General features: G+C 37.4%; 2 protein-coding genes across 6 annotated transcripts in view; one reads left to right on the plus strand and one right to left on the minus strand.

Annotated features, from left to right (window-relative positions):
• The window catches only part of ghrhra (growth hormone releasing hormone receptor a), a 60062-nt gene extending 35236 nt beyond the window's left edge, over positions 1-24826 (minus strand). Inside the window, exons 1-3 of one of the 4 annotated variants that reach the window (XM_087239370.1) lie at positions 24598-24734; positions 23805-23913; positions 4533-4640 (exon numbers count right to left, since the gene is read on the minus strand). In XM_087239370.1, the coding sequence (XP_087095496.1) occupies positions 4533-4640; positions 23805-23913 (217 nt within the window). In that variant the 5' untranslated portion in view covers positions 24598-24734. 4 annotated transcript variants of the gene reach the window in all.
• adcyap1r1a (ADCYAP receptor type Ia) overlaps positions 1-24858 on the plus strand; it is a 375079-nt gene that overhangs the window by 128151 nt on the left and 222070 nt on the right. The gene's annotated exons all lie outside the window — the stretch shown is intronic.

The raw sequence follows: 24858 nt of genomic DNA on the forward strand, positions 1-24858 counted from the left end.
GGAAAGATGGGTGAGTGGATGGATAGAGGATTGGTAGATGATGGATGGGTGGGTAGAAGACTGAATAGATTATGGATGGATAATAAGTGGATAGAGAATGGATAGGTGGATGATGGATGAACTGAAAGATGGTTGTGTGAATGATGGATGGATTGGAGTATAAAGGATGGATGGGTGGATGGATAGAGGATTGTAGATGATAGATAGGTGGGTGGACGGATAGGTGGATTGATGAATAGCGGATGCTGTCAGATAAATGATGGATTGGATGGATGAATGTATAGATGGGTGGATGATGGATAGAAAAAGGATGGATGGATTGAATGATGGATGGAAGAGTGAATAGATGAGTGGCTGATGGATGGATGGAAGGATGGGTGGGTGGATATATGGATAGAGGATTGGTGGATGGGTAGTAGACCCACAGTCAGCAGCTCACGTCACTTGAGATTTCCCGGCCCTGAATACAGAATTATATGAAGACAAAAATGATATTTTTGGGTGAATTATGCCTTTTAAATACAGTGTGTGACTCTTTTAACATCATTTGGAGGTGTCCATGTCGCTGAGCAACGTTTGGGAAACAATAAAAAGACTCGTGCAGCCGCCTTTGCTCCTCTCCTGAACTTGAAAATATGATTGGCAGAATCTGAGAAATGCTGGATTAAGATTGTCTAGGGGGGCGAATCGAGATTGCGATGTTTTTTTGATTAATTGTACAGCTTTAATAGATTGATAAAGGGAAAGATAGACGCATGAGTGGATGGATAGATGGATAAATAGGTGGATGGATAGCTAATGGATGGAGGATGGATAAAGAATGATGAAGATGGGAGGATTAAAGTGAAAATAAACCCAAAAATTAAGATCCTGCAAGCATTTCTTCACCTGTTCCAAACCTTTACGAGTCTCTTTCTTCTGTTAAACACAAATTTTTAGGAAAGCTGGTAATCATTAACTATTAATTTCCACAGTATTTTACTACGGATGTCAATGTTTTCTTCAAGTTATATATGGTTGTGTGTGTTCAACAGAAGAGAGAATCCCTTAAAGGCAGAGTTGGGAAGTAACGAAGTTCAAATACTTGGTTACTGTACTAAAGTAGATTTTTCTAGTATCAGTACTTTACTCCATTACTTGTTTTTTGACAACTTTTTAATTTTACTTCTTAAATTTTTACACAAATATCTGTACTTTCTACTCACATTTTTAAAACCACGGTTGTTTCTTTCGTTTTCATGTGTTCGGTGGTGCGATCTATATTATTTCTTAATAAGAATTTTATAAAGATTTGTACATTTAGAAATAAAACAACTAAACACTTTATAAAAATGTATGCATTACGTTTTTATTTTTTTTATTTCTGGGTTATGTATAAGTGCTGCTCCTTGAAGAAATAAGCACCTTTAGCCTACACTGTAACAAATGGCTGTGAAAATTACAGCATTTTTTTACAGCAGCTGATTGTTTTTCTAATAATACAGCATTTTGCTGTAAAATGTGCGATTTCTTCGGTCACGTGCAAGTTTAACGAAGAATGCAGGATACTGCTGTAAATTTCAAATCTTCTGAGGCATTATGGGATATTCAACGAATAAGAGTGGAAGAGTGATTTACGTCTGTGGTAAGTTTATTCTTTATATTTGTAAGTTATGTGTGTGTGTGTGTTGTTATGTAAGGTGAACCTCTGACTTGCGTTTCTAACGTTACATTAGAATTATGTTTTAGTTAAAACCTAATCCTAACACTTGTGATTTATATGGTGTGATAAACCCTTTTGCTAAACCGCATTCAACCTTAATGCAGAAAAAAAAAGTTTGCAACTTTTTGATAAGAATTTATTTGAGCAAAAAAAATAAATAATTCAATATATTTTGCACAGATTTCAGTGTAAAACGTAAGACATTGTTTATAAAGATAGACGGGCCTACAATCAACATGAATGGCAGCTGATGTTTTTAATCTAACAGCAGCAAAACTACATGCTGAACACTGAGTTTGCATCAGGAAGATGATACATTGGCCGCATTTTTTAAACAATGTTGTTAGGCTATGTTGCAGAGTTTGATGCTGCTTGGCTTCTTTCATAACTTTGGCAACAAACATTTTACATACAAATTGGAAATGTCATTTATTTTATATTAATGTATCAATAGAATGTGAGGGCTCGTTACCTACACTGTAAAAAAAAAAAAAAAGAATTTTACAGAAAATATCCCTAAATTTTTTACAGTAATTTTTTGTCATTTAAAATTATATGTAGAACTTGGTAAAATGACAAACAATCTCTCTAAATTCACAGTTTGACTTTCATTTTAGGTACTTTATCATTAAAGACAAATTACTGACATTTTTTTATTTTTATACAGGGAAATTACAATATTATTTATACAGTATTTTTTTTGTTATTTTAAATTATATTCAAAAATCCGTAAAAATTACAAGCAATATGTGTAAATTAAAAGCTTGACTGTTATTTTATGTACTATATAAGTAATGACAAATTACAGCAATTTGTCTGTTTTATACAATAAAATTGCCTTATTATTTACACAGTGTTTTTTTCCTTTTTTTTATGAAGTACATTTAAAATTACGTAAAATAAAAGTAATAAAAAAAAAAAAAAAATCTGTTATTAGTCATTTGACCTTTTTTATTTAATTTTTTTTTTACAGTGTACCTATCCTCACTCATAATCCTTCAGCTTCGTCCCTAATTTATCAGACGTCGCCACAGCAGAATGAACCGCTAATTAATCCAGCATATGTTTTACACAGCCAATACCCTTCGAGCTGCAAACCAGTACTGGGAAACACCCATACTCATTCACACACACTTGGGTGTCATATTAGACAGCAATCTAACTTTTAAAAACCATATATCCCATGTCACAAAAACTGCCTTCTTTCATCTGAGAAATATCGCTAAATTACGAAATATGCTATCCATCTCAGATGCAGAAAAGCTAGTCCATGCTTTTATGACTTCAAGACTGGATTACTGTAATGCTCTATTTGCTGGCTGCCCAGCATCCTCTATTAACAAACTTCAATTAGTACAAAATGCAGCAGCCAGAGTTCTGACCAGGTCTAGAAAATATGATCATATCACCCCAATTTTATCCTCCTTACACTGGCTGCCTGTTAAGTTTCGTATTGAATTTAAAATATTACTTCTCACCTATAAAGCTCTAAATAATCTAGCTCCTGTTTATCTAACCAACCTTCTGTCTCGCTACAAACCAACTCGCTCTTTAAGATCTCAAAATTCAGGGCTTCTGGTAGTACCTAGAATAGCAAAATCAAGTAAAGGAGGTCGAGCCTTCTCTTTTATGGCTCCTACACTCTGTAATAGCCATCCTGATAACGTCCGAGGCTCAGACACACTCTCCCAGTTCAAAACTAGATTAAAGACCTATCTGTTTAGTAAAGCATACACTCAGTGCATCACCTAGCGGGTTCCACACTGGCTTCTGCATCTTGCTTATATACACTATGAACAGCAGCTACGCTAATTATTCTCTTTATTCTCTATTTTCACCTGGGGATACTCATCCCGAGGTCCTCAGATTATGCGGAGTCACTGATTGGATCCAAGACCAGCGACGTGATGATCCCAAGGATTCCATATCCGGGACCAGGCCATATCCTGAGCTGCTGCTGCGCTGATGGTCGTGGGGAGTGGAGAACATGAGTCTGATTCCAGCGACGCTCCAGGGACAGACGAGTCTTCACTGAGGCCATCTTCCAGCCTAAACCACGGCGAATGAAGTTCTTCTTAAGACTTTTGGCCAGCGGAGAAATTAAAATGGTCGTGCCCAACTGAGTCTGGTTCTCTCAAGGTTTTTTTCTTCACTCCCATCAGGTGAAGTTTTTTTTCCCTCTCTGCTGTCGCCACTGGCTCGCATGGTTCAGGATTGGTAGAGCTACACATCGATGAATTTGCTCTTCAGTGTTTGAACTCTCAGTAATGATTAAATCACACTGAACTGAGCTAAACTGAACTGAACTGAACTTAAACACTAAAACCTGAACCATACTGTTCCAGTTACTAAACCACACTGTTCCAGTTACTATGACCATTTATGTGAAGCTGCTTTGACACAATCTACATTGTAAAAGCGCTATACAAATAAAGCTGAATTGAATTGAATTGAACTTACACCACTGCCAATTTAGTTACCTATTATTCACCTATACCGCATGTTTTTTGGACTGTGACTGAAACAATTACTTTTTGCTTTTTTGATTTTGTACATTTTTGAGGCGGTACTTCTTTACTTTTACTTAAGTACAAAAGTGTAGTCAGTACTTTTACTTTCATCAGAATCGTTTTAAACATGAGTATCTGTACTTCTACTTAAGTAAAGGCTGTGTGTACTTTTGCCATCTCTGCTTAAAGGTTTGGACCTTTTTGCGAGTGAGAGTGTGTTTCCATTTTTGGGTGAACTATCTCTTTAAGGATAGGGAATGGGATGGGTTGATGAGTGCCGGATAGACAGACAGACGGACAGACAGACATGTCAATCTGACCTTGAGTGTTGGAGATGTGCTGAAAGACATCAGAGCAGGACACATTTATGAGCTGTCCAGTGTTGGCTGTGTGCCAGCAGCGAATCCCATCCCAATCCGTCCCACAGCCTGAAACACACGGCGGAACATCATGACACTGTCAAAATCAGCCTAACAAAATTGCTCAATTCACAATATACAATCATCCTTTCAATCACCGCTCCCTTCCCTTGACCATTATTTATGAAGTTGTACGTTTTCATATTACCCCAGTCTGGTTCAGGTTTGCTGACTTATCCGTCTGCATTAACAGAGCAGGGCTGCTTTATATAAATATAATCTTATACAAACAGGTCTCTCTAATGTATATCCGAATGTCACATCTGTCTTTTGTCATGCTAACGTGTGCAGGGCTTTGAATACAACAGCTCATCGATGCAAAACATTTATTCTGGTCGCTGCCTAAAGGCATAGTTAGGCCCCATCTGCTCAAATGCAACTTTTTTGACAACTATCAGTGTGCTCGTGATGCCACTGAATATTCATGAGCTCATCATGCATGTTATTTGCATTTAAAGGTCAGTCACATTGAATTTGCTAATATTTGTCGGTGTCTGTGTTTATATGCAGTGCTAATTTCAGTCTATTAAAATATGTACACTGTAAAAAAATCTGTAATTTAATGATTTATTTCGGGAAGCTGGGGTGCCGGAAAAAAAAACTTAAAATAATATTTGTTAAATTACAGAAATATACCGCAAAGTAAAGGGTGTTAAATTACAGAAATTTACCAGAAATTTAAATGTAAGGAAATTTTTGTCATTTTAAATCCATTGCTTTACAGTTTATTTCTATAATTTAATGGCCGTTATTTTACGGTTTATTTCTATAATAACGGCCGTTTTTTTATGGTTTATTTTTATAATTTATTGTCCATTATTTTACAGTATATTTCTATAATTTAACGGCCGTTATTTTATGGTTTATTTCTATAATAACTGCCGTTTTTTACGATTTATTTAATTTAACGGCCGTTATTTTACAGTTTATTTCTATAATTTAACGCCCGTTATTTTACGATTAATTTTTTTCGGGTTATTTTTGGCAGCTGGGGTGCCGGAAATAAACCGCAAAATAACGGTTTATTTAATAATGGTTAATTAAATTATAGAAATAAACTGTAAAATAACGGCCATTAAATTATCAATTTAAGTTAAAATGTCAGATTTTTCCAATATCCCTACTTTACAGTATACTGTAAAGTAGGGATATTGGAAAAATCTGACGTTGCAATGTTTCGTTTTTTCTGTGATATATTTATTGCGATATTAATACAATTTTACCAGATGGCTTGAATGGTCCTATTTGAAGAAAAAAAAACACTTGAGTTTAGATTGATTGTGGTGATTTTGTAAGAGTGTGGATTAGGGCTGCACAATATATCGTTTCAGCATCAATATCAAAATGTGCCCATTCGCAATAGTCACATTGCAGAATCTACAATGTTGAACTGGTATTATTATGGACCAGAATTTGAAAGGTTTTTGCAATGTACAACCATAAAGTTAACAAAAAGTTTATTATTAATGTGTGTTTTTTGTTATTTTATTAAGTTTGAAAAATATTCAGGCATAAGAAAATGCATGTTTAACTTTAAGGAAGATCAATGGCATTTATGTGTATATATTATGGAGACTATATGGTGTTACTTTACATCTGTTTATTCAATTTTAGTATTTATAAATTGTTAGAATTTCAGATAACCATAACACTGTATATTTAATTTGGTAACACTTTATTTTGATGGTCCATCTGAGTATTAGTAGACTGTCTGCTTAATATCTGTTCATACTGACATTTACAAATCCTTCAACAGACATTTAACTGACTAAGAAACTTTGCAAGTACTGTACATGTCAGCTTACACTAACTCTAACCCTAACCTAACAGTCTACTTATAATCTAATGAGAATTAGTTGGCATGTAGATGCAATGTAACTAAAATTTAACAAAAGACCCTCAAAATAAAGTGAGACCTTTTATTTGTAGAGTATTGTTGTTGCACTATTATATTTCTCAATGATTGTGAGTGGTTCATTTTATTTTATGTAGATGCACCCCCTAACAAAATCATGCCAATGTATTGGAAATTGCAAACTGATCTTACGAGGAAACGTAAGTATTTTATGTTTTGTCAGTTTAGTGGCTAATTCGTACGAATTCGTACAAGTTCAGTAGTACGAAAATGTACGATTTTTAAAAGGAAGCGTGGCACCAAACCCCACCCCTAACCCCAACCGTCACTGGGTGATGAGCAAATCGTACTAAATTTTAAGAATTAGATCGTATTATTCATACGAATTAGCCACTACATCAAAAAGTTACGAATTGCAGTGAGATTGCGTTGGAAATTGTGACTTTTTTTCAAATAGATATATTCATTTCATCTGGTGAAATTATATATTCAATATCGCAATATATATCATAGAAAAATAAAGTAATGCAATGCCAGTTTTTATCAATATCGTGCAGTCCTTGTGTATATCATGTATAAATATAATAAACAAATTGCATGCAAGAATAATTACAATAGAGTTAAGAAAAAAGTCAAAGAATTGGTTTCTGGAGAGTCAAACAGTATTCAGATTCAGAAACTGAATAATGAAATGTAAAAATACCACTGTATAGTCTTCTTTATAGTAATTCAGTAAAGTTAGTCATGTTCTACATTTTTGTGCCCGAATGTTTTAAACTTTATCGAAATGCCTTTAAAACACATACAAATGAAAAAGTTTTACTCTGTTATGGTTATACTATGCAATGACTCCACAAATTTCATGAATTTTCAGTTGTCAATCCTAACTAGGGCTGCATGATATTGGGAAAAATTGGATGTTGTCATATTTTACTTTTCTGCAATTAAATATTGCAATATAAATACAGTTTCACAATGTGTTGAATAGCTCTATTTGACAGTTTTGTGGGGAGTCTAACAGTATTCAGGTACATAAATAAATTGTTCACAATGCAAAAAAAAAGAAAAAAAACTTTGTCTTGTTTCTAGTCAAAAATATCTCAAAATCTTAGATCAAGTAAAAACAATGTTTAGTTTTCACCTTCGGAAGAAATAAGTCACAATTGAGAGTTTTTCCTTTAAAACAAGCTTAATTATTTGAGTCAAAGCTAGTTTTTCTTTGAAATGTAGATGTTTGGACTAAAAATAGGGCAAACATTTCAAGTAAGAAAAAACACTTTTTTCCCATATGAATATCATAGACTAATAAATATAGACATTTTTTCAGCATCATATTTTTGTGCCCAAATGTTTTAAACTCTCTTGAAATGCACAGTCACAGACCTTAAAGACTCATGCAAATGATAAACCTTCACTATTATGGTTAAACTTAGCAGCGACTCTACAAATCACACGAGTTCTGTAGCTCCTGTTCAACTATAATTCATACTCAACATTGCAGATCTTGCAATGTGACTATTGCGGATGAGCACATTATGATATCAATGCTGAAATGATCTATTGTGCAGCCCTAATCCCAACTCAACACTGCATATAAAATAATGAAGGAATAATATTCCTTCCAATTGTTACATTCCCACTTAAATCTAGAGGTAAAACACAGCTAGGAACCAACAAATGAAGGAAGAGGGGAGAGTACCGCTTCCAGACCCAGAATCAACAGTCAACACCTTCTAAATATTCTGATCACCATCAGGCAACCATTGATTTATTGTGTGATCAAATTAAATAATGTATCTTAAATTTTAAAGAAATAATACAAAACAAAAATAATACCTCAGGATATGGGGGGTCCAAAATAACAAACAAAACAACCAATAACTAATTTATGACAAAATAACTTGCCTAACAAAATAAACATTCCCAAAAGAAAGAAAACATATTACTTCCCTTTCTCCCTGCCTACACACTAAAACAGGAGAAAAAGGTTTTAAAATAAAAAAGACACCGCACACCTCACTCATACCAGCAACTTAGTTCACATTATAAAAATTAAAACAAACAGAAGTCAGAAGCCCCTGGTATCTGGGACTGGAGCAGCTCAAGTGAGACACGTTGTCTCCCCTCTTCCTTCATTATTATAAGGAATTATTCCTACAGCAGGGAAAATGAGTATTAAACACGTCACCAATTTTTCCCAGAAAAATGCAAAGAAATCAAATCTGATTAGTATACAAATTAATTCTTATGCATAATAAAATTAAATGATGCAGGGAAAAATATTAAACACATTAAGAAAGGGAGGTGTAGAGAGGGAGTGAAATCCCAGACAGCAGCTGAAATCTCTCAGTAGTTCTTCAGCAACCCTCTGCCCTTCGTCAGTGTAAATGAATATCAACTGCTTCAGTGAAACATCTACATTAGCAGGATGATCAAGATGAAACCAGAGCAGACATTTCAGCAAGACAGTGACTATGTTTACATGGTCAATAGTAATTGAATTATTTGCTTTAATCTAATTAGGCAAATAATAAGACTAAGGTGTCTACATGAGTTGCTTTTTGAGTGTTACTTTCGTAATCCTGTTTTACATGTTATAGCACTTAATCTGATTAACGTCATTGTGTCACCACGCTAACCGCATTTCCTCCAGAGTTTCATGTCATTTTGGGTGTTTTACTTTTGATTTGTTGACTTTAACTGCAGTTTGGCACTTTCACTTTCATTCACGAACATTTCATGCACGCCCACTATGACAAACGAGATACTGGATGCAACTATGAACTGCTAGAAGAGTGTATTTTTAATGGAAGTTCATACCGCAAATCTTGTCACAAAACGCTGCCGAAAGTCCTACATGACGGTAATACTTTGATTAAGGTGTTTACCATAGACTGTAAAATATATGGACGTAGTATCCGTGACGTCATCCATAGGTTTCTAAAGAGCGCAAAAGAAGCCACAAGTAGGCGCGGCCAACCGTCGCCATTTTGTTCACGCGTCATCACACCCATGGCGGGATACCAAACAAGGGCAAAGAGGCGGAGAGTAAGCAGAGCTACTAGAGTGCATTACAGCTCTAAATATAAATCTAAACGATAAATGATCTTAAATAAAACAAATACATGTATAGAGATGGTATATAAGTATATAACTTTACTCACATGGGAAACGGAGGCCACGTGAATGGTTTGTGAGCACAATTAAGTGCACTCAGCATGCCATGCCATATGATAATTTTAGGAAACAAGTACAAAAGGCAGTTGAGTGTGTAAAGCCACATAAAACAACACAAAAATACGATAAATATGCCGAGTTCAGTGGCTAATCTGCAGGTTTCAGCTGAGGTGACGAGACGGCAACCAACCCAGCTGTCACTCAAGTGGCCACTCCCTTAATTATGCAAACTTAATATAACTTAATATAAAGGAAACGGATGAGTTATAAAAAAATTCACCCCCCTCACAGTTGTCATGAAGGGTAATATTAGCTGTATTAACCAAAATCTTTTTTTGTACCAGGCTGTAAACACCTTTTTTTTCTGTTGTAAAGTTGGCCATTCTAACAGTGGGCTCAATTAAAATTTGCTCTGTTTTGGAGCCAGGAGCGGCCAGGACTAGCGGAATTTCGGATGAATTGCAGTTTTAGTTACTTCCGTATTGGCTTCCTGAGGGAGAGCGGGAGGTTGCTATTTGGTGTTTACATGTCTGTAATGCACTTCAATAATGCGACTAAAATCGGCATACTCCACACGTCTTAATTCGATTTCTCTTTAGTTTGATTATCACATTAATCTGATTAAATTGATCAAAAATTGCTGTTTACATGGTTAACTCTTAATCAGAGTATTGTCTTAATTGCATTAAAATCGAATTATTGGTGTCCATGTAGGGCTGGACGATATGGCAAAAATTTATATCACGATATATTTCGTAATTTCAGTCGATACAATATAATTCCCATATCGATATGGACAATATTAAAAACACGGGGAAAAACTGCCAAGAACTCACACAATAGACAAACAAATGTCTGCAAACTGAATATGCAAAGTAAATAATACCTCCAGGCTCTTTTAACTTTTAGTTTTTTTAAATAAAAACAATACAAAAAATGTGTGTTCACTTTTTATTTGTATTAGCCTTTACAAACAAGAAATGTGAAATAAACTGTAAAATAACCAATATTGACCAATGTGAACAAAAACTTTATCAGCATTTTTTTTTGTATTTGCTGTATATTTAACAATTAAAATAATACAAATATTTTACAATTATGACATCCACATCGTAAAAAAAACGTAGAAAAAGATAAATACTTATAATAATAAAAAATCTAAAAGAGTAAGGGCTACATTAATATTTATATTAGAAAAGAGTAGTTTGAGTATCCGCTTGTTAAGTATGACGTCACGCGAAGCAGCTTCCGGGTCCAAGCGCTCTATTCAACTGAATGGGGAGACTCATGAAATGGTAATAATAAACGTTTCTAAAGCGATTTAATGCTTTCGAAAATCACGATCGCAATATATAGGTCCATGCCTAATATCCAATGGCCAGAAAGTGATTCATTTTTTTATAAATTGTTACATTTTTGGTATTTGTTATGCAGCAAGCCCAGAGATTGTCGTGTACACTATGACTTTATATAAAATTAACTTTAATGTGTGATAGGAATAAAACGTGATCATAAACGAATGATTTCTCTCTCTGCTACTCTGTAAGTCTATTGAAGACATTCAAAAATATTCCTAGTAAATCTAATAAATGCTGGAGACATACTCGTTACATAAATGCACTAAATCGCACTCGTTTCTTTGAGAGCGCACAAGAAGATCTGCGCACTCTTGAAGCGGCTTATATTTGAAAGGGCGTGCAAGAAGTTTTGTGCACGAGCACAGAGGAAATTGGCGCGCAAGCAGAGATTTGAAACAGAGAAACAGAGATTCGCATGCTCATAGGCTTTACATAAATGCGATCCCGACTTCTAATGCGCTTACGACATTTGTCATTGAAATAACGCCAAAGGTAGTTGGTTGGCCTGTGTAAAAAAAAGCCGCCACAGCTAGAAAAAATCCTAGAGGAAACACTGTATTTATAGTTCTGGTTGCTTTTCATCTTGATTGTCCTTTAAGGGTTCTATCTGACTATTGTATTTGTGTATGTAATTACCTAATTAAATTAAAAGGTTTAACATAAAATATTTCCAATATATTTAATATAGTCTATTTATATTGACTAAAATTTTATGTAACACATTTTCATTATTTAACAGATTTAATTCCTCTGTTAATCACATTCTTTCTATTTTATCAGCTTTGCAATAACCTTATTCCTGATAAATATGTTTGTGAATTTTATTTTGTAAGTTTGTGCGAGCGCTATATGCCAGCCATGCAGCGAATTTATGTGTATGTGAGTGTTAATTTGGGTGTTTAAGCGAGGATCGAGTGATGTATGTGCGTGTGTATGTTGATGTATGCTATATGCATGTATTCAGGGCACACTTCATGGCAAACTTTCTGCGACGGAGCTAACCGACTGCTGTGCTGTGCTAAGGCTGAGCGCTGGCAGCATGTCTTGTGACGTACATCACGCTCTTTCTGACAGCTGAGCACTGACCGTCACTCAGTGACAAATAATACAGTGTATAAGATCTTATAAATATAATAAAATATATATATGAAAACTTATCTCAAAATACCGGAAATTACTTGAAAACTCATATCACTGAAATTTAAAAGAATTCTATCGTGATATAGATTGATATCGAATTATTGTCCAGCCCTATGTCCATGTAAACGTAGACATTGATCCAAACAGAGCCAAGGAAGCTATCAAATGCATTCAGATAATGAAAATAAAGCTGTAGAATGGCCCAGCCAATCCCCTGACCTGAATCCAATAGAAAATACAAATTAAAGATCAGATTTGATAGATGAGACACACAGAACCATCAAGATTGTTTACACTCAGACAGTTGAAGTCTCTTTAAAACTCACACCTGAGCAATGCAGGTGTTCTCCATATGAGAGGCGTTTTTAAGCTGACAACTAAAAAGCCTTATATATAAAAGTATTAAATGCATTTCAGTGGTTCAGCATTTTTTCCTCGTGCCATTTCATTATTAGACTTTCCTCATTTTTTATATTTTTTCAGTTTGTTTTATTTTTATGTTTGTATTGTTTAGGTTTTTACCAAAATCTGCATCAATTCCATGTCAAAAGCTCCATTAGTAATATCTTTACCAGGAAAAAAACATGACATGTTCAATACTTATTTTCCCTGCTGTATGTGACTATTGTGGACACACACGTTGTGATGTCGATGCTGAAACAATATACTGTACTGCCCTACTGTAAAGCTATAACAATCTAACTTAATAATAAGGAATAGGACAGGTTCTATAAAAAAATGTGCCTTAAAGACACTCAAGACCTCTGCTGTAGAATGACCTAGATGCCCAAGGCTATTTATGGCTATATAAATATTTCATACTCCGTTTGGGAGCATCACAATACTTTGAGGAAAAGGAAACAGAAGGTAAAACACATCACAAATTATCTCCTGAATATGCTTATTGTAATTGCAAGTCCTCTGAAACACTTGGCAGACATACAAGGTGACATGAATATGATTTGGAAGATGCTTTTTCAATTTAACAAGGCCAGTTATTTAGTGTGAGGTGGAGGTGTAATACAGAAACACATCCATTTATGATCAATAGCTACTGTAAAGCAGCAGATGGGAACATATATAACTACGGGTGCTTGCACACTTGTGAATCGATTAATTTGTTCCGAAACAGAGATTAAAATTGTTACATTGTTGCTCTTTGTTCTTGGTGTGGTTCGCTTTCACACGGCAAAGTTTCTAAATGAATCAAAAGAGCTAAAACGTGTGAGTAAACTCTCCTCACATTGGTCAGGTTGTGGTTTGGTGGTGTTTGACAAGGTGCGTGCGCCGTGTCTGAAGGGAGGGATGCAGTGGGGAGGAGTGAAAGGCAGACGTATTTGAGGATCGGGAGGGAGACACGCGATTTCCGGGAGATTAACACTCGTTTGCTGGCATCCGGGAGTCTCTGCATTTACGGGAGACTCCCAAAACTTCCGGGAGACTTGTGATGTCTAGAATGGCCCTACTCATAACTCTCTCTTCATATAGCAGTATGCCTATTACATATCCATAATACACTGTCTGTGATATAACCGGGCTCGGATAATATTGCTTTCTCACTACAATCGATCCGCTCCAGAGTTCGTTTCAATCGAGCCGAAACAACCTCATTTAGGTGATCTCGGAGCGTTTGTTTTGGCACGAATCTGAGCGGATTGCTGGATTCACATATGCCAAACAAACCGTGCTTACTGGGCAAACATGTGGTTCTGAAACAAAAATCTAGGTGTGAAAGCACCCTATGGGCTCTATTTTGACGGTCCATGCGCAAAGCGGAAACACTTTTAGAGCATGTCAGAATGCATTTTTGCTAATATAAGGACGAAAAAAATCTGCTTTTCGCCGTGGCGCATGATCTAAAAGGGTTGAGTTTATTTTCTTAATGAGTTAAAGGTGTGTTTTGAGAATAAAAAAATCAGTCTCATGTCCCATTCCCTTTAAGGGTCAGTTGCGTCACGCCATGGCGTATTTGCTATTTACATGACGTAAAGTAATTGGAAAAACTGAGCATTTCACAATCAAGAAAACAGTTAAACAGAGCATCTACCGCACAACACTGAGAGATAAATGATTTACTTTCACTTTCGCTCTCGTGGATAGGGAAACCTTTACACACAGACATCATTTAGCCTATAAATAATTATTTTCGTTTGTTAAGCGCAAAGATTTGTTTCTAAACTGTTTCTAAACTCAGTTATAATTTCCAGCAAACGAATAAATGAACATTAATAATGATGTGTGCTCAAAAAGTTATTTCCAAATACACATGATGTGACCCATATGGTCTAAAACCTGACAGGTGGACAAATCTTAGCACTAATTCATTGTTGCTCTTATAGTTGTGTAAATTGCTTCCTTGTCCTCATTTGTAAGTCGCTTTGGATAAAAGCGTCTGCTAAATGACTAAATGTAAATGTAAATATGGATATAATAAATAATACTGCTAATAATAATAACATTATACAAAAATTTTTTTATGAATAAACTAAATAAAAGCCTCCCGAGATGAAGAAGACATAAAAGCAGTGTTTTTTCATATTTATGTAGGCTAGAAAATAGTATGTTTTGTAATATTTTAATCCTTTATATTTATATGCTACATATATTCTTATTATATCCTATATATATCCTTAATGTTTTAATTCTTTTTCATATGTAAAGATATTTGCGTATTGCTCTACATCTTGTGTGTATTAAGCAGTGTGTAAGCGAGGCGCAACTCTGCACTGGAGTTTAGACCGGGTTTGTTGCGGTCTATTGAAAAATCCATTATAGTTTCTCAAAATAGCAACGCGCCAGCAATGAGCCTCAGAACGCCTTGCTTTTTAGACCAGAACGCCTATGAGCGCACATATGAGCGCAAAAGCATCTGCTATTTAAACAGTGTGGCGCAACACCTCAAAACGACTCTTGCCCCAAGCTGAAACTAGCAAACCACTATTGCGTCGCGCCTTGCGCTACATTGCGCCGGGTGTATGATAGGGCCCTATATGTCACGTTTTTAAAAACTTACTAGTAAAGCAGATTATTGGAAAATGCCGCTCGAGAAGGATACTTTGTTTTTTAAATGGTAGCTTCTTGAATTTATTTAGGGCGACGCAGTGGCGCAGTGGGTAGCACGTTCGCCTCACAGCAAGAAGGTCACTGTGACGCTGGTTCGATCCTTGGCTCAGTTGGCATTTCTGTGCAGAGTTTGCATGTTCTCCCTGCGTTCGCTTGGGTTTCCTCCAGGTACTCTGGTTTCCCCCACAGTCCATGTGGTACAGGTGAATTGGGTAGGCTAAATTGTCCGTAGTGGATGTTTCCCAGAGATGGGTTGCGGCTGGAAGGGCATCTACTGCGTAAAAAACTTGCTGGATAAGTTGGCGGTTCATTCCGCTGTGGTGACCCCAAATTAATAAAGGGACTAAGCCGACAAGAAAATTAATGAATGAATTTATTTATTGTACATCAGTGTAACATTTGAAAAAAAAAAGCCAAAGTGCATCCCTCCTGGGTTGTATTATGTCATCAGAGGATCTTATAAAAGTTCTTTTATGACTCATCTGCCTGGAAAACCCTCTTCGCAAGCTTCATTTTTTTTTTTAGAAAGCACTGCATTTTTCCTTAAAGACACAGACTTTGTTCCTGCTGAGGGGAAGATGTGTCCTTTTGAAGTGCGCAGTGTCAGAGTCGGTCAGACAGACAGTCTATGTACATGGATCACTGGTTTCAAATGATGCCGGCTGAATTTTAAAAACTTGTAGTGTGAGAATAGCCCTCATGGACTTAATTGGGGATTATTTTTCCAGGAAGTATTGATGCGCAAGATTAATTGTACTTTCCTGTTCCGCTGGCGTAGCAAATGTCAAAGATTCCTTGCATATTTAAACAACACTGGACTGAAGAGGAAAGCTCAAATAAAAAATGCATATGTGAGCTGGACCACAAAACCAGTCTTATGTTAGCATGTTATATTTTTGGCAATAGGCTAAAGTACAGTGTATGGGTCAAAATAGGTCAAAAAAAAATTACAGATTTTTTCTTCTATGCCAAAAGTCATTCCAGTATTAGGTAAATATCATGTTTCGTGAGGACGTTTTGTAAATGCCATACTGTAAACATATCAAAACTCAATTTGTGATTAGTCCCAGAAGTCACACAATGTCATTAGACGTTAATATTAGATTTGATTTAGGTCGTGATGTCGGGTAACCAAAATTCAATGTCTATCCAGCGTCTAAGCACAACAATATTTTGATGTCCAATAACAATGTCAAATTACGTTATTATTTGGTTGATTTTAGGTTGTGTGGGACCACAGAATTCCATCTGTTATTCGCAGATGATGTTGTTCTGTTGGCTTCATCGAACATGGACCTTCAGCACGCACTTGTGTGGTTGCTGCCGAGTGTGACGCGGCTGGGATGAGAATCAGAAGAAGGTGGTTTGCCATCTCCAGGATGGAGGAAAGTCCTTCCCCCTGGCGGAGAAAGGATGGAACATGAGATTGACAGGCAGATTGGTGCAGCGCCAGCTGTAATGTGGTCGATGGTACGATGTGGTCCATTGCAGTGAAGAAGGAGCTAAGCCGAAAGGCTAAGCTTTCGATTTACTGATCAATCTACATTCCTACTCTCACCTATGGTCATGAGCTTTGGGTAATGACCGAAAAGACAAGAACTCGGATACAAGCAGCCGAAATGAGTTTCCTTCGCAGGGTGCACCATTATAGATAGAGTAAGGAGCTCTGTACCCCGGGAGGAGCACAGAGTAGAGCCGCTGCTCCTCCACATTAATAGAAGTCAGCTGAGGTGGCTCGGGCATCTGTTTCGATTGGACGCCTACCTGGGAAGGTGTTCCAGGCATGTCCCACCAGAATGAGGACTTGGGGAATACCCAGGACACGCTGGAGGGACAATAGCCCCTTTCACACATACAGACCTTTCCGGAAAATTGCCGGCAATTTTCCGGAAAGGTCTGTATGTGTGAACAGGTCCTTTTTGAAAATATCGGTAAATTCGTTCTGGCTATTTTCCGGAAAGAGAAGTTGTAAGATTACCGGCAATTTGCCGGAATGCTGCGCTGTGTGAATGCAGAAGGAAGATTACCGTAATAAGCGCGTGCACGTCTAGAACGTGCTGACGTGAGACGTCTGCTTTAGCCAATCACAACAGTCAGACGCATTTACGTCCGCGCGGTTTGTGAGAATAAAAGCCTTTGAATATTTTTCCAGACACATTTAGCTGCTAGAAGTTAGTCAGATCACGTTTATATGTTCTTCTTTATGCCAACTGTGTAAATAATCATCGATGAGAAGCTTATGATAAGCCGTTGTTTGTTTACCTTTAAGCTTTGCGTGCGCCTATGAAACAGCCTGTGAGCGCCTGCACACGCACATATTATGAACATCTCGACATGCGAAAGTGATCCTGCGATAGTTGTTCACAATATTGATCATCCACAGAGTTTGTAATTTAGTCAAATGTTTACTAATACAAGTGCAGCCGTTTAAAGTTCATTTGTGTTGAATGATGTCAGAATTTACCGGTATTTTGGAATGGATGTGTGAATGCTCTTTTCCAGAAAATTTCCGTAACGTCCTTGCCTGTGTGAACAGCGCTTTTTTGAATATACCGGTAAAGTCTTTCCGGAAATTTTCCGGATATTTACCGGTATCACTGTGTGAAAGGGGCTTATGTCTCTCGGCTGGCCTGGGAACGCCTCGGGATCAGAAGGAGCTAGAGGAAGTGTCTGGGGAGAGGGAAGTCTTGGGTTCTCTCCTGAGACTGCTGCCCCCGCGACCCGGCTCCGGAAAAGCGGATGAAGATGAATGAATGAATTTAGGTTGTGTTGGAAAGTGACAAAAATCCAACGTCAAGCCAACATCTTAAACCAACATCATATTAACGTCCAATACTGACATTTATTCGTCAGGTATGGCAACCAAAATCCAGTGTCTAATAGACGTCATGGTGATAACATCCACAAAACGTCAAGCTGTAATTATATACAAATTTGGTTGTTTTTAGGCTGCGTTGGAAAGTGACCCAAAACGCTGACATCGGTTTGACGTCAACCCGATTTTCATTTCCACCCAAAATGCAACGTCCCCATGACGTTGGGGTACAACGTCAATCTGATGTCATGTTGACGTCTTGTGCCTGCTGGGGCAATGTGCATTGCTAAAACTGAATTTGAACAACTTTAACAGTGATTTTCTCAGTATTTGAATTTTTTAAAACCTCATATTCACTATTTTGAAATAGCTGTATCTCAATCAAATATGACCCTAGCCTAACAAATCATACATCAATAGAAGGCATATTTATTTATTATTCAGATAATGCAATCCTAAATTCCAAAAAGTGCAGTTATGAATCATTTGTGTTGTCCAGAATCTCATATCTAAACCCATTGGGCATGCAGGAAGCAATCATTTCTCACTATTTCCTTTTCCACTTAAATATTGTCGAGTTGTAGGAACACAGATCTCCGGGGGTTGAAGCTGACACGTAACATAATTATCATACGTCCCGTAGGTTGAACATTCGGGCTGCATGAGTCTCATTCAGCAAACTTCTATTCATAGTACTTAAACTCTCAGGGAGGAACGAAATCAGAACCCCAATCAAAACCCAATTCGCATAATAATAACTGAGCAAGTCACTTCAGACATCACGCTTGACTGGTCTAAAGAGCTTCTGCGGGGACATTTCCCACAGTGCTTAGCAGTTTCCAGACTGTCATTCATTTATTTAACAATTAAAGTCCCATTGTAAGGGGAAACACTTCATTATTAGTAGTAATCTGTTAGCGTGACACTGAAGAATTACTCCCGCAGGTTTAATGTGGTAGGTCTGCAGAGACCGAAACAGTTTTCTCCATTTGCCTTACTATATTCAATTAAACTCACATGGTTACTTTGGATATGATCTTTAGTTAACCATAGGGATGTAACGGTATCAGAATTTCACGGTACGGTAATACCTCGGTATGAATGTCACGGTACGGTATTTATTGAATCATTTACAGGAAAAAAAAAACTTTTGAAAATACTCCAAAAAAGTGCCAAAAGTGTCAATGACATACAAATTAGCCATCTATCTGTTAGCTTTGAAACAGGAACTTCAATTTTAATAACAAAAAATTATTAAACCATGTAAAAAAATAAAGTTTCAATTTAGTATTGTTAAAAACTCATCACATTTAACATTTAATCACTCACTTAGATAGAGATGGGTTTAAAGGAAAATTATCATATAACTATAATCTGGTAAAAGCTGGTATCTCTGGGTATTTACAATGTCCCCTGCAACAGAAAAAACCCCTCTCATTTGGGACTGAGGATTCTGGGACAAGAGAGATATGACTTGGCCCATGTTGACAGCAGTGGGGTAACGTTGTGCATTGTCTTTCCCCCACTTGAGAAGACAAACCATGAGTGAGATAGAGATCTCTTTGCGGTACAAGTCAATGTCTGCATCAATCTGAACAGTGTGCTGTGTTTCTGCAGTCCCCATGACTGTTATTAGTCGTATTCCTTAACTTGCAGGCACGTGCAAACATAGGGCTCAACCTGTGCAGTGCACATGCCCTTTTTAGTCTTGGATAGAAAATGCCCTTCCAAAACGATCAAAAGTGCCCCCGCGACGCGACACAACCTCCGTCCAGTCCAGCCCTTCAGTAGGCGCATGACAACACCTCTCTTGAGTATGCGCGCTCAACCCCCCCTCGGCGCTTTACAATACGCGCGCCACAACACAGCTGATCAGAACGCGCGCGACAGCACCGCTATTCAGCACGCGCGCGGCGACAACACCCGCTTTAGGTTCGATCATTTCCATCTTTTTTTTCATCTCCGCTACTAGCAGCACACTCCATTTCCGCATTACTGGATCTGTAGCGACAACAGACCGCAAAGGATTATGGCCACGCCGGGGCTGATGGGAAATGAAGTTTCAGCTACCTCCCGTTCGCTTCATTCGCCTGAGCAAATTTTCTCAGAAGACCTATAGTTTTACCGAGTCATGCGACTTCGGTAATATCGAAAAAAATTCATATTGCGGTATGACGGTATTTACAATACCGTTACATCCCTAGTTAACCACATTTAATTAAAGTAACATGGTTGCTTTGCATATAATCTTTAGTTAAGTGAAGTTTATTCATAAACTAATTTCGATAGGATCACGTGCTTATGATTTATCACGGCCAGTCTCGCATTTGCTAATCACTATCTTCCAATCATATGAGCCCTAAGCTACTATAAATAGCAACAGTTTTAAGTTCACTTTATCTTCGTTTGGAAGAAACCCCCCTCCTCCCCTATTCTTCTCCTTTACCTGTGATTGGGCAGCACGGCGGCCCAGTGGTTAGCACTGTGAGCCCCACAACAAGAACACTGCCGGCCCTGGTTCCACAGGACCGGTGGGTGTCTCTGTGAGGAGTTTGTACATCCTCCCCGTGTCCGCGTGGGTTTTCCCCGGGTTCTCCGGTTTCTTCCCACCATCCAAAGACATTCAACATGCATAACAATCAAGCTTGTCTAATCCCTTGTGTTCCCTTCGCTACCGCAGCAGGGGATTTCTGAGATCCACCGAGCTCAGGCTCCCCTCTTGCTCTGCCAACGGGAGGAAGCCCCGGGCTCGAGGAGCCCTTGAGCTCGGGGCTCTCTCCTGGGACAGCATGCCAAACAAGCTTTTGTAAATCATCAGCTAAGTGTGAACTCTTGAACCATATTTAATTAAAGTTACATGTTATTTTGTATATAATCTTTAGTTAAACCAGCCAAACTGAGCAAGGATATGCATTAGTGAACTCTTCACTTTGTCCAGAACATCGAGTTGTGTTAATATTAATGGCAGAGCCATATATGTGACTCAGGACCATAAACACAGTCATAAATGTACATTTTTGGAAATTAAGATTTATGCATTATATAAAAACTAAATAAATGTGTTTTCCATTGATGTATGGACAACCTCAACCTCAAAACAGTATGCAATTCTGAGTGTGCCTCACACAGGTGAGTGAGCTTGACAAACCCCCTGTAGAAAACACCCTCTTTCATCTCTCTGACACTTTTTTTTTATTGTTTTTGCACATTTCCACCAGACACTTTCTTACAATTACTCCATATCTAAACAAAGGGCATTTATGAAGTGTGCTTTACACAGGTGAGTGGGTTTGACAAACCACTTGTAGAAACACTCTTCTCTCTCTCCAAAAAAAACACTACCCCCTCCAGCACTTAATTATTTGAGCACTAACAGTTCTTTTGTATAAATAGCACTTCTTGTGTGTATTGCCTCTTCTTGCTGTATGTCTCCTCAATTCTAAAGGTGGATTTATACTTCTGTATCAAGTGCACGCGTATGCTCCGACGCAGCCTACTTGCGGACACATAGCCCTCACTATGGCCGTCGGCAATGCTGACGCGCACCTCTCAAAAAATTTAACTACACGTCACAACGACGCATAGCTAAAGCTCTTTAATTGGTCGGCTTGGTAGCGCTGACGAGTGTGGGTGGAGCTGAGAGCCGCGCAAGCCTGAGTAAGCGAGTGTTTACAAGTGTCGAGTCCCGTGAAGGAGCTCCAGATGGAGACTGATGTTTTGTGTTTAACTAATGATTAAAGTTGTTGCACGTTTGCAGATTCCCGCCTCAAAATGAGCAAGTTTGAGCCACTTGTACGTTAAGGTAGCTCTAAGAAAAAACAAAACACCAGCGAAGAAACTCGACACAGACGAACATAAACACCTCAATGCCAGCAAGCGTTTCGGAAGTGTTATTGCAGAACAACACAAACAGTGCGCAGAGGTATAAACGAACGGCAACGCGCGTTGCATTCGCCGTGGGTCATGCCGATTATTTGATGCAGAAGTACAAACCAGGCTTATGTTGCTTTGCACATAAGCATCTGCTAAATGACTAAATGTAATGAAATTGTATAGTATGTTAGGATAGAACAACAATTGGTTGAGATATAACTATTAAAAATCTAGAATCTAGGGGTTCAAAAAACATTAAAATACTGAGAAAATCATCTTTAAAGTGGTTCAAGTTAAGTTCTAGTAATGCACATTGCTAATAAAAAATTGAGTTTGGATATATTTACAGTAGGAAGTTGGCTAAATATCTTCATGGAACATGATATTTACTTGATATTCCAACTCAATCCCACGACAATTCGTAAATTTTTGATTTAGTGGGTAATTCATATCAATTCGTAAGATCTTAGTCCTACAATCTGCTTATCCCCCAATGATGGTTGGGTTTAATGGAGGGATTGGGCCATGCCTCCTTTTTAAAATCATATATTTTCCTACGACTGAATTCGTATGAATTAGCCACTAAGCTGACAAACGTAAAATACTTCCGTTTTCTCCTGAGATCAAATTGAATATTCTTATGATTTGTGGCATAAAAGAAATGTCAATAATTTTGACCCATACAAAGTTTTTTTGGCTATATTACAAAACGTAACTTTCATTCATTTTCAACTTGGTCCCTTTATTAATCAGGGGTTGCCACAGCGGAATGATCCGCCAACTTATCCAGCATATGTTTTACCAGTGAATGCCCTTCCAGCTGCAACACACATACACTCTTGCGTTCACACACACACTACGGCCAATTTAGCTTATTCAATTTACATATACCGCATGTCTTTGGACTGTGGGGGAAACCGGGGGACCTGGAGACCCATACGAACACGGGAAGAACATGCAAACAGAAATGCCAACTGACCCAGCCGGGGCTCAAAACAGCAACCTTCTTGCTGTGAGACGATTGTGCTACTCACTGCGCCATCGTGACACACTCAAAACATAATATGCGACGCATAATTTACAGTGAGTGGGCTTTGATAAAATAGGGTGGACCTGCAATGCATACAATTTAATAAAAAAAATGCACAGATTTTTGGCTGAAAGATAAAAATGTAGTTTCACCAAACATTCTCAATCCATATAGCTGATTTATATAAAGCAGGTGTTCTTGATTTAAAGGAGCCCGAAAACATACAGAGTGATATTACATGCTGGTTTGCTATAGCTATGAAACATTGTGGATTGGATTTTCAATGTTATTTGAAAATGCTGAGAGGTTTATCCAATAGAAACTGGATCTCAGATCCCCAGGTGTGAGGACGATGAGTGAAACCCAGTCAGGTACTGTTTTACAGCGGGAGCGCGCTTCAATTGGATTGATCACTCAGACTGGCAGTGTTTGCATTTACAATGTGCGATAGCATATCCATCTAGCAGGGCTTTTTTAAATATACATCTTAGTCATTAATTTAATTCAGCTTAGTCCCTTTATTCATCAGGGGTCGCCACAGCGGATTGAACCGTCAATTTATTCAGCATATGTTTTACACAGCGGATGCCCTTTCAGCTGCAACCCATTACTGGGAAACATTCATAAACATTCATTCACACGCACATACACAAACTAAGGCCAATTTAGTTTATTAAATTCACCTATACCACATGCATTTACACCTTCTTGCTGTGAGGCGACAGTGCTGCTAACCCCAAATCTTAGTCATTCTTTACATTTCTTTCCACAAATCCTATATTTTCTGTCTCATTTTATTCAGATGAAGCTGTCGATCAGAGTTATAACTAACATCAACTGCATATGAATTGCTTAATCAAACCTGTCTGTTGAGAGTGGTTCTTGATCTCTCTTTTCCTAGTCTGGATGCAGGTCTCTTGATCTTGTATAAGCTGAGAGATTATAGCGCAGTCAGGATGGATTGCGTGCATCTGATGTAGAAAAAAAAGGTATCAATCAATATACACATTGACTAGCATAGTCTACAGAGAGACTAATAAACTACACTACATTTATAGTATGTAGTGTGTAATATTGAGCAGCACTAGCTTTTTAAATGTACAGTATTACACAATAGTAAATTGATTCCTACTAAAATGAGCTTCCCATCTCTATTGAGTAATTATGACTGAAGGTTAAGCTGTATTGTAGACACAATTACACTTAAATGAGAACACTTTTGTGGGGCTGAAGGAACAAAATAAATTGCTAGTGATTTTTACTTAGATTCAAGTGCAATTATTGTTGCTAACACAGTGAATTAGCCTTTATGTCAGATTTTAAAGACAAACAGGGTTTTCTTACTAAATGTATTCTTTAATAATCAAAACTATCATCATAATAAGTCTTTACAAAACAAATATAAAGGTAATGATCAAACTTTTAGGACCGACTTCAATACGTTTTCAGTATTGAATGTTATGACGGGAATTCCCATATTATTAATTCTTATAGTGACTTTTACGTCGTAATCGTTTTAAATTCTGACATACGAGTAAGTTAGTAACTAGCTAAAATGAGTACAAGTTCGGTTAATTCAGAAAGAAAGCTACCATAATTCATTTTAATACATAGGTCACTGTAGAAATGATATATGGAGAAAATGTTTAACATACTTACAGCTCTCCAAAAGCCCGCGAATAAGCACAGATGTACAACCTTCATGTTAAAACCAAGGAGTGTTAAAATGACACTAAATATATCCCTTTAAGTCCTCTGAGTGACCTGCTCCGGCTCTTGTTGATTTCAGACTGAAGTCACATTCACAATCGCTCTTTCTCATCGACTGATGTGCGCGTGCACCTCCTCATCACAGGGTCGTGACGCGCGCACAGTCAGATTCACTTTAACATGTAACCTAATTTCACTGCTGAATA

Source organism: Danio rerio, chromosome 2, assembly GCF_052040795.2.
Source record: "Danio rerio strain M-AB ecotype USA chromosome 2, GRCz13ab, whole genome shotgun sequence".
NCBI lineage: Eukaryota > Metazoa > Chordata > Actinopteri > Cypriniformes > Danionidae > Danio > Danio rerio.